Raw genomic sequence first — 17,384 nt, 5'->3', positions numbered from 1 at the left:
CAGATGACTGGACGATCATCTGAAAAGTAGAGATTCAATGAGCACATCATCATATTATGTATAGTGACTTTTTATGATTGGGAGGCATTAACAATGTCTAGGGTTTTGGGGAAATATGAGTTATCTATAAATGTGTAGTACCTTTGCCCTTACTTAGGTTCACCGAAGCAGGGTACATTTGTTGACCCTTCAAGTCTTACTAGGAGTATTTAAAAAAAAAAACACACATTGTATTACAGGGAGAAACTGCTATAGGAATGTGCTCAGTTCACTGCACCTAACAGTTCACTGCTGAGGTTATATGCTTGGAATGACTTCCTCTAGAACGTATCAACTATTCCATGTGTGTGCTTCTTTCCAAACATCTGCTCTCTAGTAAAGCTTTCTGGAGATCTGCTTAGTCTAGAGGAAGATTTAGCCTTAACGTGTTACTTAGTTTGTAAACCATAAGCAGAGAACTAATGGCTACTTACATGTTAGTTTCGTCTTTATAGACATAGCGGTTCTTCGAGGTCTGCTCAGCCCCGTCTCATTCTCAGCGAAAACCCTGAATTCATACTCTGTAGCTTCCAGCAAACCCCCTATTGTGAACTGCCTGTCCTTGATGCGGTCCTTACTGCCCTTCTTCCAGGCACTGTCTCCAGATTGTCTGTATTCAACCCAGTATCCAAGGATTTCTTTGCCACCATCGCATTCAGGTTTCTCCCATTGTAGAGTGACACTGTCTTTGGATATTGAAAGAATCTCGAGTTCTCCAGGTTGGCTTGGTTTATCTGAAATATGTGAAAACAGTTGGAAAGGAAATCAGCTTCCCTGATGAAATAAAAGAAAAAGAGCAAAGATGGCTTGCCTCTCTGATTCTAACCCCTTTGGAAACTCCTTCCTTACCAAATGGATCTTTGCAAACAACTGGTTCAGAAGCAGGGCTGGTCTCACTTAGGCCAACGTCATTCTGTGCGATGATGCGGAACTGGTACTCAGCGTCGGGAACGAGCCCGGTGACAGTGTACATTGTGGTGGTGATCTGAGTCTTGTTGTGTCTGACCCACTTGTCAGTTGACGTCTCCTTGCGTTCAATGTAGTAGCCTGTGACCCGAGAACCACCATCGTCTTTGGGCCGGGACCAGGACAGGCTGATGGAACTCTTGGTCACATCGAGTACTTCTGGAGGATTGCTTGGAGGCTCAGGAGGGTCTAGGAATATAAGTGGAAGACACATGTGTTAGAGTGCAGGCACAACTCTTGTAAGCTGATGGCTTTCATTTCAAAACAGAAGAGTATTGAGAGGATTTTTACAACGTTGTGGTTGGAAGAGCACTCACTCAGTGGTGTTTTCGGAATGACTGGTTCCTCAGATTTCAGGGGTTTGCTTATTCCAAACTGGTTTTCTGCTGAAACACGGAAATGGTACTCCACGTTTTCTTTGAGGCCTTTTACCACCAGAGATGTACCTCGGACTCTGGAATCGATTGTGTACCAGGCGGCTTTAGGCACTTCTCGTCTCTCGAGGATGTAGCCTAAGATGTCGGCACCACCATCGTCGGCAGGGGGTCTCCAACTGACCCTTACAGAGCGAGCTTGTATGTCATCATATTCAAGTGGCCCTTCTGGAGTGTTGGGACTTCCTATCACCCTGACCTTGATGTAGACAGCCTTCTTGCCACACTTGTTTTCCAGAACCAGGTCATAAGTGCCAGAATCATCCCTGTCTGCTTCTTTGATTACAAGCTCAGTGTGAGTTTCGGAGGTTGCAATCATGGCACGCTTACTAATATCTTGGCCTTCCTTGGTCCATTTACATATTGGGAATGGTTTTCCTTTGATTGGTATGGTAAGTCTGATGACTCCACCTTGTCTTACAAAGATACCTTCCTGGTATCTTTCATCAAGTTCATAGTCAGGATATTCTGGGAAGAAAGGCAGGGTTACAATTAGCATTTTGGGTGGCAGGTGTAGGACATAGGTTTTAAGGCAATTATGGCAGAAAGTAAATGATCATATGTCTTACCAAGCATTTCTGTGACTTTGACTGTTCCTGGTACCTCTGCGGGCTCCCCAGGTCCACCAGCATTACAAGCTAGGACACGGAACCTGTATTCGGCCCCCTGAGGTAGGTGTGTGAGAGTATACTCCCGAATCTTGGTTGGGGTGGTGTTACATTTGGTCCATTCATGCTGATCGACCTTTTGCATTTCAATCAAGTAGCCTGTGACTTTAGATCCTCCTTCATCTTCGGGAACACTCCAGGCCAGGGAGACTGATGTCCTCGTAGTATCAGTAACTCTTGGGTTTTGTGGCTTTCCTGGAGGAGCTGGGGATAAGAATAGGATAACAACATACTTGTTAAAGTTTCTACAAAGTTGAAAATCAAATGCGCCACCTAACAATTTCGATGAGTTGTGGAAATAGGGACTGTAACATTAGAATATTTTTCATTTTGTAAATATTTAATTCATTTTATCAGTTAAAATTATTTAAAGCTCTTGCTTTTTCCTTTGTCTTACATGTGTTTTGTCTATGGTCACTAATACTATCTAACCTTTACCATCAGTTTTTAAAGTGCTTCCAGAAATATTAACTTGATTTAAAATTTCAACTGTGATATAGGGTGTATATTGTGAGTTCCATTTTAAAGAGGGAGAAATAAGACTCAAGAGAAGCATATAAAAAGTTGTTTGTCCAAAGCTGCTAGGGGCTGGGTTGGGGAGGGGATTGATGATAAAGAACACAGGTGAACTTTTTGAGCTTATGGAAATATTCTATATTTTGATTGTGGTGGTGGTTATACAAAACTTATAAAATTCTGTATTTCAGGAGGGTGACTCTTACTACATTAAATTATACCTCAGTAAACTTATACAAAAGGTATTTACCAATTGGATCCATGGCAACGGTGGGTTTGGAGGGACGGCTTGGTTTTCCAGTTCCTCTCACGTTAATGGCTGTGACACGGTGCTCATATTCTAAGCCTTCAATAAGGCCAGTGGAACGGTACCGTGTCATTGTTACTGGTATTTTATTTACACGGACCCATCGATCTGCTCTCACTTCTTTGCGCTCCACAATATATCCAGTCACTTGGGAGCCACCGTCATCTTCTGGTGGGTACCAAGTAAGTGTCATGCCCTCACGTGAGACATCAAATATCTGTAACGTTTCTGGAGGTCCAGGAACATCTGCAGCAAGACAGAGGTAAACACAACATGGCACCACGAATAAATTGAAGACTCGTGCATTTGTATACGTGTGTCTTGTATATGCCATTTTAAAATAGACTCTTGCGACTACTTTTCTTGCTGTTCTTCATTTTCTTCAATTTTATAAACATTTATTAAGCATGTATTCTGTATTTTTTTCTCACTCGAATAGCCAGTCCTCCCTCCCTCCTTTCCATCCTTCCCTAACTCCCTCTTCCTCTCTTTCTTTCAGTAAAAAAAACAAAACAAAACAAACCTAACCATGTTGAAAACTTCCAAGAAAAGGAGGTTTAGAAACCTTAGAAAAACCCTGGGATTAATTTTGTGACCTATTTTTACTTACATAAGGGCATATTAAAAACAAATTCCTTCTTGCTAACATTTTAGAATCAGAGGTGGGGAGAATGGTGGAAGGGTCCAGGACTTACTGATGCTGCTGCGACATTCTATGACCTCAGACTGCAAGTAAGAGCCAATCCCGAAGCGGTTGGTCGCAGCCACACGGAACACATACTCGTTTCCTTCAGTGAGTCTGGTGAACTTAAATGTTGATCTGGTCACTGATTCAGACACTGGCAGCCATCCTGGACGATGGGCATCACGCTGTTCTACCACGTAGCCACTCAGCGGAGCACCACCATCCAGTTCAGGTGGTTCCCAGGAAATGGTCACTGAAGTAGCATCAATTTCATCAATCCTGATAGGCCCAGTTGGTGGACCAGGCTTGTCTATGAAAGAAAAAGAAATCCCGGAGATTAATTTTCACTTCAAATCAAAATTGGGTGACTAAAATGGTTATATAAGAGCAAAGCAATTTAAAATTATATTCATGAGAGCAAATCTATAACAAAAAAGTGTATAAACTATGGAAAAGAATTCTCTATAGATTCAATAAACAAGTACAGAAAATGAAAAAAAAAAAAAAATTGGGTGACTAAGCAACAACAACTTGCTTGCGCCTTGGTCTCCCATCCTTACCGAGAATGATAACTTTAATGGTCTCTGAAGTTGTGCCGGTTACATTCTTCAGTTCAAGTATATAGTCTCCGGTATCTCTAATAGTGGTTTCACGGATGGTTAATTTAGCTACCTTAGTCTGAGTTTCCACTGTGACACGCTCTGATTCTCTTAGTTTAGAACCAGCAAAGAACCAGGAAGCAGCAGGAGGTGGGCGACCAGCAATTGGTATCACCAGCTCTACTGGTCTGCCAGCTGGGACGTGGATGGTCTTTTGAGGCATTGTAGAAAGGTCGATTGTTGGCAACACTGTGAGACAGAAAGGAGGCATTTATTCATACATATTACTTCTAATGACAAAGTGTCATGAATGCTGAGTGTTTCCTTCATTTTGCTTTACAATTATTGTTATTTTGGTGATTTGGAACATACCTCTGAGGTCTTGTACGGTCACGGCTGTGATGATCTCTCTTGGTTCTGACACACCTTTCTCATTTTGTGCCCTTACTCTAAATAAGTACTGTTCACCCTCATTTAAGGAAATAACAGTGTGCTCTAGGACTGTGGATTTTAAGGTGACAACCTTCATCCATCTCTCGGTGCCAGCTTTGCAGGCTTCAAGAACATAGCCAGTGAGTCGGCTACCGCCATCGTAGAGTGGTTTTTCCCAGGCAAGGGTAACAGTTGATTTGGTGACGTCAACCACTTCTAGCTTCATGGGCACCAAAGGTACTTCTGAGACCAGAACTGCATCAGATGTTTCACAGGGTTCTCCAATGCCATAAATATTTTCTGGCAACACTCTGAAATAGTACATGGTTCCTTCTATAAGTCCGGAAATTCTGTAGAGTGTCTTGCTGCATTTGGTAGTTACTGTTTTGAATGCTCTCATGGCAGCCTCACGCTTCTCAATGATGTAATTATTGACAGGAGCTCCACCATCAATTGTGGGGACTTCCCAAGTAATGGTCACAGAATCTCTTGATACTTCCTTAACTTTCACTGAAGGACAGGGACCAGGAGTATCTAATAAAAGAGAATGAAAGATCCATACTTCTTATCTGCCTCATCGGTTTTTTTTGGTGGGGGGCAGGAAAATTGCTCAACATAGTTCCTTTCTAGAGAGGTGATCAATCAGATGTCAAGGTTAAAGAATCTACTCATAGCATAGTCACTTTTAAGACAAATACTTACCGTATACTTTAACAAGGACAGTTGCTGATTTCTTGCCAGATTGGTTTTCGGCTTCGATGGTGTATTTTCCAGCATCGTACCGGTTAACTTTGTCCACAATAAGTAAAGAATAGCTCTCAGTGGTGTCAATGATCGCCCGGCTTGCAAGGTCAATGCCCTTCTTGCTCCATGTGATGACGGGCGGTGGTCTTCCAGATACAGACACCATCAGCCGCAGTGAGGCCCCAGCTCTGATGGTCACAGTCTTCTTTAAATCATCTGCAAGTTCAAGATCTGGTATTTCTGGAAAGTAAATGTCAAAATTTAATTAATTCATGAACAGGTGTGATGAGGAAATAATTCACCTAAAACCTTATGTTATGAATACCTAGTCTTTCTACGGGCTCAATTTCGGCAGTTGACTCGCTGAATTCACTCATGCCCTTCACGTTCACAGCAGCAACTCTGAAGGAGTATTTCTGGCCCATTTTAAGGTCTGTCACAGTGAATTCATTATTTCTTATTGTGGCCTTGGTATGTACTCGGTACCATTGGTCGGTGTCCTTCTCTTGCATTTCAAGAACATATCCTATGATGTCAGTGCCACCGTCATACATGGGCTTGGTCCATGCTAAACTAATGCTGTGTTTGGTGGTATCCACAACTCTTGGAGCAGAAGGTGGTCCAGGGGTATCTATGGAATTTTAAAAGAAGGATGCAGATATTACACACAAAAGGAAGCTTTGAGATTTGTATTTTTGGTTTTCAAGACTCACTAAGGCATTATTGTTTTGTGTCCACACTCACCAAGATACTCTTTGTTGCTAGGCTCTTCTGATAATACAGGACAGCACTGTATGCTCTATTATTACTATTATTATTATTTTCAGAGTTAAACTTGTTTCTTTCCAGCCACTTTGGTTAGCTATGCTGTGTCCTGCCAAGCTCATTGCTTACAGTACCCATTCTCAGGGACTTTTCTTTAGTTGCTCGGCTTTCAACAGGGTTGATATCACTTGTCACCTGTACATTTCTAGTAAGTACAGAAATAAGTTTCTTCTACTTCCCCGATTGAATCCAAGTGATTTATTCCTTTTAGTTCTTGGGCTTAAACTATGTACAAGCATTTGCCACTTATTTTTTAAGCTCTTGTGACAATTATTTTGTTAGGTACTTATTAAAATACTAGAAACTGTGCTCTGCTAAGCCTCTTAAAAGAGACTTTGTCTTTTCTTCTTTTCAGTAGTTATTATCATTACAACAAAATTTTCTCCATTTTTAGGAAGATTTGCAAAATACATCCCTTTCAGACTGGTAGTAGAATAATTTATTCTTTTCACAGACTGGAAAATACTGTCACAATCTTTGGCAATGTAATTGCTAACTTATGAGAACTAGTAGTTGAAATGTTTTCTGTCTTAGGCTTGTTATACTTAAGATCCTTCTAGTAAGCATATGCCTTTCTAGACCATTCATAAACTCTACAAGTTTTTGGAAATGTAATGTTGGAAAATTATTTGTGATATGGTTTTGATGGGCATTAGGATTATGTACGATTCTTGGAACTCACATGATGGTTCTCTGCAGGAGATAAAGTTGGAAGCTTCACTGGGTTCGCTGTTACCAGCAGCATTTACTGCGGTCACCCGGAACTGGTAATCACAACCTTCCATCAGCCCAGTCACCTTCAGCCTGGTGTCATACACCACATGGTCTTTGTTCACACGTGTCCAGCGCAAGCTCTTCTTCTCACGCTTGTCTACTAGATAGTTGCTGATCTCGTTGCCACCGTCAGATTCAGGTTTTGTCCACTGAATGATGATATGCTCTTTGCCAGCCCCAACTTCTTCAGGTATGCCAGGTTGTGATGGAATAGCTGTTTATATTTTTATGAAAATAAAAGGATGATCAGAATTGCACAAAATCACTATTGCTATGACTGTCCCCCCCTCCCCCTGATCCCATTACATTTCAACTGCCAAGCTGTTTAAGTGTTAATACTCACTGAAGGAGTTTCTGGCGACAATGGGCCCTGATTCAACAGGCACACCAGGGCCATATTTGTTTACTGCCCGCACTCGGAATATGTATTCGTTGTTCTTGATAAGCCTGGTAACTACACAGGATAGAGTTGGGCATTCGCCTTCTACGATCACCCAGTTGAGCCTGCTAGTCTCACGTCTTTCCACGATGTAGTGAGTTATTTCTGCTCCTCCATCTTCCTGAGGAAGGCTCCAGGCTAAAGTGCACTTTTCCTCTGTTACTCTGCTGACGGTGAGATTTCCACATGGGCCCGGGGAATCTGAAACAGGTGTAAGGACAAGCGATGAGGAGGGTCCTTCTTTGGGCCCACCTGAGAAAGCTATGAAAATCAAAGGTCATTTGATGTACTTACCGAGAACTTTGACTGCAACAGACACGGCCTTGGTCCCACTGGCATTCTTCACCGTTAGAGTGTATCTTCCACTGTCACTTCTGTCACAGAACTTGATCACAGCGGTTGCTCGTTTGCCAGTGTACTGCAGAGAGACTTTTTCACAGACATCTAGTTCTTTGTCCCCTTTGGTCCAGATAATTTTGGGTTCAGGTTTGCCACCAACTGCGGCATCGAGAACAAGATCCGAGCCTGCTCTGATGGTAACCAGGTCACCCTGTAGTCTGGCATCCAGTTCAGCTTTCGGTGGAGCTGTCATAGACAAAATAGATGTGAATGAATATATGATAGTTTATTGTCACAGATACTGTGATAATTTAAAAGGAGAACATTGAATATTTTTTACCGTATTCGTCTCGGCAAGTGACGGGGCCTGTAGATTCTGATCCTTTGCTAATTACGCCTGCTGCATTCTTGGCCAACACACGGAATTCGTAAGTGTCTCCTTCACTGAGAGCAGTAACGGTGAAGAAATTGTCAGATACGATGGTGTAGTTGCACTTGAGCCAGCGACCATCTCCAACTTCACTGACTGGCTTACGCTCTATGATGTAGCCCACAACCTTGCTGCCTCCATCGTACACTGGGGCAGACCAAATCAGTGACACTGTTGATCTGGTGACATCTGTCACCTCTGGTCTTCCTGGTGCATCTGGAAGGGATGCAACAATACGATTGAATGCAACTCTGAATTCTGCGAGTACCAATGATGATGATGAAAAACAAATGTACCCTTAAAATGTGAAACCTACCAACTGGGTTTTGAGCCATCATAGGTCTTGAAGCTTCACTGGCTTTGCTAACCCCTGCGGCATTGAGTGCATACGTTCTGAACTGATATTCTAGTCCTTCTACCAAACCGGTCACTTTGTAGTTGCACTCTAAGCATGGCACTTTGTTTTCTTTCACCCAAAGAATGGTGTTACGTTCTTTCTTCTCAACCCAGTAGCCAATGACTTTACTGCCACCATCATGGTAGGGTTCTTCCCAGCGAATAGACATGGCATTGGCAGACACATAGTAGACCTCAGGTCTGGTAGGTGCGCTTGGTGGGACTACACGTAAACAAAGGTATCAAATATGAATACAACTTCTAAAATTCAGGGGAAATATTTAATAATAGAGACTTGGAAATGTGATTTTTATTTTTCTTACCAAATGGATGCTCAGCAACGATTGGTGCTGATTCTAGAGGCTTGCTGACACCAAATCTGTTCTCTGAACTGACGCGGAAAGAATATTCCATGTATTTTGTGAGATGAGTGACTTTAATCTGAGTGCGCTTAACACTGGAATTGACAAGCTGCCAGGCTGTTGTACCCGACTCACGCTTTTCAACTATGTAATTAGTAATGTCGGTGCCTCCATCATCTTTAGGCTCAGCCCACGATAGGACGCATGATTCAGCCGAGACGGATGAGACTTCAATGGGGCCAGTTACCGGACCTGGCCTTCCAATGACCACAACTGTGATGGTAAATGTTTTAACACCAGCTGTATTTTCCAGGGTCAAGAAGTATCTTCCAGAGTCACCTCTCATGCTGTCCTTTACAGACAGGGTGGTTCTGTCTTTTGTTGTTATGATACTCACTCGATCTGTCTCCTTAAGTCTCATTTCTTCAAGCTTCCATGTTACTTTGGGGGCAGGACGACCACTGATTGGCACATCGATGGTAAATGGGCTGCCTGCTTTGCAAGTTATGAGCTGATTGGTAATTCCAGTGAGGTCAGCAGTGGGCTCAATTTGAGGCTCCTTGATGATGACAGAAGAGAAGGCTTCTCTGGGTTCACTGTAGCCAGCATCATTCTTGGCCTTCACACGGAATTCATATTCAGTGTTCTCAATGAGGCGCTCCACTGTGAAAGTCTGCTGTTTGGTGTGACCAGCTTCAACCCAGAAGTCAGATCCCTTTTGTCTCATTTCGAGCAGGTAGCCAGTGATTCGGCTGCCTCCATCGTGGTCAGGTTTAAGCCAAGCTAAGACCACAGAGGATTTGCTTGTGTCGACGATATCAAGTCTCTTAGGTGGAGCAGGCTGTTCTGTGGCTACTATTGGCTCTGGCATTTCATAGGGTTCACCAACACCATACTCATTTTCTGCAGAAACACGGAAATAGTATGGAACGCCTTCTACCAGGTCACTGACCTTGAGGATCTGACGAGTGCATTTTTCACTGACTACCTGCCAGCTACGGCGACTGGCTTCTCGTTTCTCTACCACGTAGTGATGGATCCGGGCACCACCATCAAGGAGAGGGGCGTCCCACATCAATGTAACAGATCCTCGGGTCACATCCTTGAAGGTAATCGGGCCAGGTGGGCCTGGAGAGTCTAGCACCTTTACGGTGAATGTGATTGACTTACTACCGCTGTTGTTTTCCACAGTAAAGGTATATTTTCCTGCGTCGTTTCTGTTGCAGTTTTCCACGGTGAGGGTGCTGAAGGAGTCTGTTGTATGGATTTCAGCCCGAATGCTAAGGTTAGAGTCCGGTTTGCTCCACACAGCTGTTGGAGTTGGTCTACCCTGGTAGGCAATGAAGAGGCGAATACTGGCCCCAGCTCTCACAACATGAGTCTGCTTGAAGTTGGCATCGATGTCTAACTCAGGAGCTGATAATCGGTCAACTGCTTTAATGGTGCTGGTCACTTCACAGCTGTCTCCTTTTCCAGCACCATTGACAGCACTAACCCGGAATTTGTATTCTTCACCTGCTTGTAGGTCGGTGACTGTATATCTTGTTTTCACACATGCTTCTGCATTCACCTTGCGCCAGTCTCCCAAGTCAGCTTTGCACATTTCAATTATGTATCCAATTATCTCCATCCCTCCGTCAAACACTGGCTTAGACCATTCTAAGCTCACAGTTGTCTTTGATGTGTCTGTCACTTTGACCACAGTGGGAGCACTTGGTGGGCTGACAGGCTCTCTACATTTGATTAGTCTTGAGACACCACTTGCAGGTCCTACTCCTGCAGCATTTTCAGCCATGACATGGAATTCATACTCGTTGCCCTCTGTCAGACCGGTGACTTTGAATCTTGTCTCAGCGATTGGCCGTTTGCTGATCACTTTCACCCATCGTGTGCTTTTCTTTTCTCTCCTTTCAAGGATGTACTGTTGAATTTCACTGCCACCATCTGATTCTGGCCTTGCCCATGTCAGGGTAATGCTATTGCCTGTTACGTTACTGAGTTCTGGAGTGCCAGGGGCATCGGGAATAGCTGTAAAATGAAAACAAAGAAAGCAAAACCAGTTAGACACGTTTGCTTGGAAGTTAACCTTATGACATAGCACCACTTAGTAAAAATGGTCACTTACTGTACTGTATTTGAGCAACCACTGGGTCAGAATCCAGTGGCCTGCTAACACCAAACTTGTTAACTGCAGAAATACGGAATTGGTATTCATTGCCAGTTATTAGTTTAGTGGCAGTATAGCTGAGGGCTTCACAATTATCCTCAATTAGTGCCCAAGCAAGTCTGCTGGTTTCCCGTTTTTCAATGATGTAGTGAGACACGGGAGCACAGCCGTCATTGAGTGGAACATCCCACCACAGGGTCATCTTCTCGCCAGTAATATTGGTGAATCTTATTGGCCCAACTGGTTTTCCTGGTGTATCTATAAGAAAAGTGTTCCAGAGTTAGTTTCTTTTTTCTTGTCCGTTAAAATGCAATCAGGCATGTCTTTAATCTAAGTCCTGTACATTGTAAGATTAAGAAGCTATTTTAGGAGTACCTTGTACTTTCACTGTAATTTCTGCTTTTGTGGAGCCAGATGAATTTTTGGCTTCCACTCTGTATACACCACGATGGTCCCGAGTAGCATCTCTAACAAAGAGGCTGGTGGATCCAAGGACATCGGTTATTTCCATATTCATCCTCTTCTCAATTTCTTCTCCATCTTTGAACCAAGTTACTCGAGGTACTGGCCGTCCTTGCACCAAAGCTTTAATTCTAAGGCTCTCTCCGGACTTAATAATGACACCGTCAAAGTACTCAGGGCCAAACTCTACAGTTGGTGCAACTATAAAAGAAATAGAGATAATATGCATTAGTTTGGCTTAATAAAGACATAAATAAGCATGTTTTTCATTAGCACCATATCATAAAGCCTGGAAAGGTAATGCTTTTACTGAAGGCTGTTTTAAAAGTAGGATTGATAGTTGAGAATTTAAACTATGGGGTAAAGCATTTGCATATTATTAGGTTGTCTCCTTTGTTATATCTGTCATGTTATTAACTTTGCATTTCCACTTGTAAAAAGAGAAACGAAACATTTGCAGATCATTTACTTCCTCATACTGCTGCGTAGTCAGAGTTCCTGTGCCAGGCCATCAGCCGCACCTAAGCAAGGTGACAGTTGTGGTGTTGGATCTGTGTTATATTTTAGTAACTTCAGTCGAGATGAATAGTTATTCTTGAGAGGTTTTTGTTTTACTTATTATAAATGACTGAAATTACAAAGCAAAAAACTCATTGCCACTTGCCTGCTATTTATATGGAAATGAAATAACAGACATGGTAAAAAGAATAGATGCTAATTACATTTTTTTCTTCTCTTCATCTGAAAGGTAGAAAAATCTAATTCATCCACCTAACAACCTTTGGTAATCTGTATGAAACACTGTTTCTAATCCCATTTTACAGACCAAGGCCCAAAAATATGTATTTTTTAAAAAACGTGAATGCTGTCAGTTACATTGGAAATCAGTCATAAATGCTTACCATTTTCGTCTCTTGTCATAATGACGCCAGACGACTGTGAAGGCGGGCTTATGGTTCCAACAGCGTTTCTTGCAATTATTCTGAATTCATATCGATCCCCAGGACTAAGTCCTGTCACCGTGTACTGGCATTCACTGACATCGGTAAAGTTGCATCTAGTCCACCGATCGCTCCCTTGCCGTTTCTCAATGCTGTAGGCCACAATCTTACTGCCTCCATCACGCAGCGGTGGGTTCCATTTCAGTGTGATGGTTTCCCGGGTGACATCAATGTAGTCAGGAGTGCCAGGTGGGTCTAAAGATTATATGAAAGTTAGAGGCATCATTATTTCTGTAATCAACTCTTAATCCTCAATGGAAGGGAAATAAATAAATCTCCCAAACTCATTTTAGCCATTAATTGCATTTTTTTTTTGTATTAGAGTCTTTCAGAAAAGAATTTTAAGTTACTTTATTAGACTGATTTAAAATCATCCCCCTTGCTTTACTTGACCACCTCTCTAGTGACAAGAAAATATGTGAGAAGGTGATACATGGAAGAAAAGCAGTGTTTGATTTGTCGCTAACACATTCAGTTGCTGAGTTAAATATATTTGAATAATCCTCAGTCACTTACCTACTGGGGAAACAGCTAAGGTAAATTTGCTTGGGTCACTCGGTGAGCTTAGGCCCACGGAATTTTCAGCGTATACACGGAACTGGTAATCCAGGCCTTCCATTAGTCCAGTAGCTCTATATTCTCTTCCAGATATTGGTGATGTGTTAATTCTTTGCCAGAGGATGCTATTTCTTTCTTTCTTTTCAACATGGTATCCAGTAACTTCTGAACCACCATCATAAACTGGAGCATCCCAAGTTAGGGACATGCCATCAGAAGTCACATTGTATGTAACTGGCTTTCCTGGGGGGCCAGGAATCCTAAACTGGTGTTTTGCCAGAATGATGTTTGAGACAAGTGGCTGGCTGACTCCATATCTGTTTTCTGCCCTAACTCTAAACTGGTATTCAGCATCTTTGACTAGATTAGGAACTTTGAAAGTTGTCCGGGCAACACTGGAACACACCATCTTCCAATTAGTTTGTGAAGCTTCTCTCTTTTCAATGCTGTAACAGGTAATTTCTCCTCCTCCATCATCATCCGGCACATCCCATGACATGATGACACTGTCAGCCTTGATTTCATCAAATCGAATGGGCCCTTTGGGCTTTGATGGCGGGCCAAGTGTGATGACTGTAATGGTAACTGCGTTTCGACAAACTGCGTTATCGAGAATAATGGTGTATTTCCCTCCGTACTCTTTCTTCGCGTTCTTAATGCTTAAAGTAAGTTTGTTTTCAGTTCTACTCAAACGAACATGTTCGCTTTCTTTCAATGGCAAACCGTCTTTCAACCAACTGATAGATGGTTTGGGTTTTCCTTTATAAGGTAATTCGAGGTGCACATTATGCCCAATTCTCACAGTGACTTGTGCCCCGGGGATATCTGACAGGTCAACTTCAGGTGGAATTACAAGTTCTTTCACTGTAATTGGCCCAATAGTGACACCATCGCTCAGTCCTTTCTCATTTCTGGCAGACACTCTGAATTCCAGGACTGAATGTTCCTTGAGTTGGCTAACCTCAATTTCACATGTCTTACTTGTGCCAGCATGTGACCATGTTTGTTCGCCTTTACCTTTCCTTTCCACAATATAATCTGTGATGACACTACCACCATCAAAGTCAGGCTTGGTCCAGCTCAGGGTAACAGATGTCTTTGTTGAGTCTTTCATCGAGAGATCACGTATAGGAGCTGGTACTTCGGCAGCCTTCACTGGCTCTGTAGTTTCACAGGGCTCCCCGATTCCAATTTCATTTTCTGCATGAACTCTGAAGAAGTATGGTGTTTTCTCTGACAAATCTGTTACCTTAAAGGATGTGCTAGAACATTTGTGGGACACTGAAGACCATGTTCTCTTGGTGGCATCTTTCTTCTCAATGATGTAATTAATTATGGGCGATCCTCCATCGATAAGAGGAGGCTCCCAAAGCAAAGTGACTGTGCCTCGAGAAACATGTTTAATCTGTAGTTTCTGGCAGGCGGCTGGTGTATCAAGCACTTTAACACTCACAGTTGAAGACTTTGGCTGACCAACGCCATTTTCTATTGTGAGAATATATTTGCCCGTGTCATTGCGAGTGACTTGAGGAATGGTGAGTAATGAAGATGAATCAGTGTTTTGAATGCTGTATCTGGCATCACTGCCAAGATTCTTCTCATCTTTTCTCCACGTGACAGTAGGTGGAGGTCTGCCTTTGAAGGGAATCAACACTTGGACATCTTCACCGGCTTTAGCTATAATGGAGGTCCTGAGAGCCACATCCAGGTCAATCTCTGGTTCCTCTGTAGACATAAAATGGACATAGACAATGAATTTTAAAACAAGGAAATGGGTGATTTGTTGGAGATACTCTATGAAAAAAATAAAAACACAACCATCCCAGTAGGTACATACCAAGTATGTCTTTAGCTTGTACGGGTTCAGTCATTTCTATAGGTTCTCCTTGTCCAGCACAGTTTACAGCAGATACCTGGAAGTAGTAATTGACTCCAGGGTTCAGGTTAGATACCACATATTCTGTAGTTCTGACCTCTCCTTTGGTAGACACAACAGTCCATTCCTCTTCCTCTCCTTGTCTCATGGCAACAACATATCCAGTAACAGGACTGCCCCCGTCATAGACAGGTTTACTCCAGCCAAGAGTGATGGATGACTTAGTTGAATCTGCGATTCTTATCTTAGCCGGTGGGCCTGGAGGATCTGGAATGGCCAATCACAATACCGTAATTATGTAATCGTGTACAATGTGGCGACATGAAAGAAGACATAGGTGAAGACTCTGCACTTACCAATAGGATCAGCAGCTTTGTAGAAGTCAGATGGTTCAGAAAATGGACCCTGTCCAGCAGCATTTACAGCACAGACTCGGTATTGATAGTCACTGTGTTCTGTGAGTCCTGTCACTTTCTGTCTGGTGTCACGGATCGTCTCCTTTAGGACTTTAAACCACCCCAGACTCTTCTTGTCTCGTCTCTCAAGGAAATAGCCGCTTATGTCACTACCACCATCTGCAACCGGCCTGTTCCAGACAACAGTCATCGAATTCTTGGTAATCTTTGTCACCTCTGGCACGCTTGGAGGCCCAGGTGTGACTGTTTAGAAAGGAAGAGGAAAATGAGTTCAAAGGATCAACATTACTGATAACTCCTACCTTTTAATCTTCAAATCCTATCTAAGAATATTCCTTTCATTTATTGTACTTTACGCCTGGTGAAAAGGATGATAATGAGAAGTGGTATGGTGAACAAGAAAATGAAAGTCAGTCAAGCTCTGAACACATATTCATAAGCTAGCAGAATAGTATGTATGTATTTATTTATTTATTTACTGGCCACGCTGCACGGCTTGCAGGATCTTAGTTCCCTGACTAGGGATCAAACCCAGGCGCTGGCAGTGAAAGTGCTGAGTCTTAACCACTGGACCGCCAGGGAATTCCCAGTTTATAATTATTTTAAAATTTTCAAGTATTTGGCTTTAGTTTCCTAATGAAATCATGCCTCACCAAATGCATTCCTTGCTACCACTGTGTGAGATTCCAGTGCATCCCCAATTCCATATTTGTTCACAGCGCGAACCCGGAAGATGTATTCATTTCCTTTGATAATTTTGGTGGTCTTAATGATGCACTCTTCCAAATTTTCAGACACCATAGACCACACGACACGGCTTGTCTCACGCTTTTCCACGATATAGTGAGTGATTTTAGCACCACCATCATCCGCTGGAGGCTGCCAGAGAAGAGTTATCTTTTCAGCAGTGACGGTCTTAAATTCAATCGGTCCACCCGGAGGTCCTGGTTTGTCTGTGAATGAAAGAACAAAACGGTATATTAGTAAATTTAAAAAGGTTTCTAATTTAAAATTATTAAGTTTTAGGCAGATGAAATGTGCTGTTGGCCTGTGTTCAGCACCTACCAAGGATCTGCACTCTGATGGTGGCTGAGGCTGAGCCCATGGCATTCCTCAGTTTTAATTCATAGCGTCCACTATTAAGGCGAGTTGCATCTTTGATGAGTATAGATGCAAGGTCAGTGGTATTTTCGACACACACCAGTGCACTGGTTTGCAATTCTTTATCATCTTTATACCACTCAATTGTAGGCTCAGGTTTGCCAGAAATGCCAGCTCTGAGCTTCACAGATGTACCTGCTCTGTATTTGACAACTTCTGTATATTCTAGAGGCAAATCAATTACAGGTCCGCCTGCGAGCAAAACAGATGAGAAATATTTAAAAGATCACAAGGATGAAAAAAATAATTGCAGCGACTTCAAAGTAAGCTCATTGGCCTATATTAAATAATAAACACACATGCAGTAATTCTAATCCTATTTATATTTTACATTTAATTTTACAAGCCACTCTTCTGTCACAGATGGGAAGAAAGATTGTGAGTAAGCTCTGTACCCCAATGACACTAATTGCACAGGGACTTAAATGCCTTTGAAATGTATTTTAAAGTCTATCTGGTATTTTATTCCCGTGATGAAATGGGATACAGCAGTGAGAGCATCATTGCAGAAGCTGCATTTTCTTTTATTCTAGTTCTCCTTCCTCTGACTACCTCTGATACTTTTTATTTTCCCTTTGCAGTTCACTGGTATCCAAATGGGGGCAGTTCTCATCAGAGCCTTGAATTCTGAAATATCTACTCACAGAGCTGTAAATTTCCCTGGACTGATTTTCCGCCAGGCTGCTTAAAATTTTTGAGAAACAGAATTAACTTGACTTGCTTCACAGTCTCACAAATATTGACTCGGTGTCTGCAAAGCCTGGTTCATAAAGAGAAGCCCTGGGATT

At 42.5% G+C, this 17,384-nt stretch overlaps 1 protein-coding gene and 1 long non-coding RNA gene across 6 annotated transcripts in view; one reads left to right on the top strand and one right to left on the bottom strand.

Moving 5' to 3' along the window:
- TTN (titin) overlaps positions 1 to 17,384 on the bottom strand; it is a 269,124-nt gene that overhangs the window by 12,213 nt on the left and 239,527 nt on the right. The window contains exons 319-342 of the mRNA XM_057746297.1: positions 16,501 to 16,788; positions 16,089 to 16,388; positions 15,376 to 15,678; positions 14,981 to 15,286; positions 13,102 to 14,868; positions 12,487 to 12,780; positions 11,498 to 11,785; positions 11,081 to 11,380; positions 8,917 to 10,983; positions 8,514 to 8,816; positions 8,108 to 8,413; positions 7,723 to 8,013; positions 7,333 to 7,629; positions 6,898 to 7,203; positions 5,716 to 6,021; positions 5,349 to 5,630; positions 4,587 to 5,180; positions 4,176 to 4,463; positions 3,626 to 3,925; positions 2,874 to 3,176; positions 2,009 to 2,311; positions 1,323 to 1,907; positions 889 to 1,194; positions 474 to 773 (exon numbers count right to left, since the gene is read on the bottom strand). Of these exons, the coding sequence (XP_057602280.1) occupies positions 474 to 773; positions 889 to 1,194; positions 1,323 to 1,907; positions 2,009 to 2,311; positions 2,874 to 3,176; positions 3,626 to 3,925; positions 4,176 to 4,463; positions 4,587 to 5,180; positions 5,349 to 5,630; positions 5,716 to 6,021; positions 6,898 to 7,203; positions 7,333 to 7,629; positions 7,723 to 8,013; positions 8,108 to 8,413; positions 8,514 to 8,816; positions 8,917 to 10,983; positions 11,081 to 11,380; positions 11,498 to 11,785; positions 12,487 to 12,780; positions 13,102 to 14,868; positions 14,981 to 15,286; positions 15,376 to 15,678; positions 16,089 to 16,388; positions 16,501 to 16,788 (10,983 nt within the window). The remainder of the gene's footprint in view (positions 1 to 473; positions 774 to 888; positions 1,195 to 1,322; positions 1,908 to 2,008; positions 2,312 to 2,873; positions 3,177 to 3,625; positions 3,926 to 4,175; positions 4,464 to 4,586; positions 5,181 to 5,348; positions 5,631 to 5,715; positions 6,022 to 6,897; positions 7,204 to 7,332; positions 7,630 to 7,722; positions 8,014 to 8,107; positions 8,414 to 8,513; positions 8,817 to 8,916; positions 10,984 to 11,080; positions 11,381 to 11,497; positions 11,786 to 12,486; positions 12,781 to 13,101; positions 14,869 to 14,980; positions 15,287 to 15,375; positions 15,679 to 16,088; positions 16,389 to 16,500; positions 16,789 to 17,384) is intronic.
- LOC130859047 (uncharacterized) overlaps positions 1 to 17,384 on the top strand; it is a 98,728-nt gene that overhangs the window by 13,539 nt on the left and 67,805 nt on the right. The gene's annotated exons all lie outside the window — the stretch shown is intronic.

Source organism: Hippopotamus amphibius, chromosome 8 (assembly GCF_030028045.1).
Source record: "Hippopotamus amphibius kiboko isolate mHipAmp2 chromosome 8, mHipAmp2.hap2, whole genome shotgun sequence".
In the NCBI taxonomy this organism is placed as follows: domain Eukaryota; kingdom Metazoa; phylum Chordata; class Mammalia; order Artiodactyla; family Hippopotamidae; genus Hippopotamus; species Hippopotamus amphibius.
This window is presented reverse-complemented; position numbering and strand designations above follow the sequence as displayed.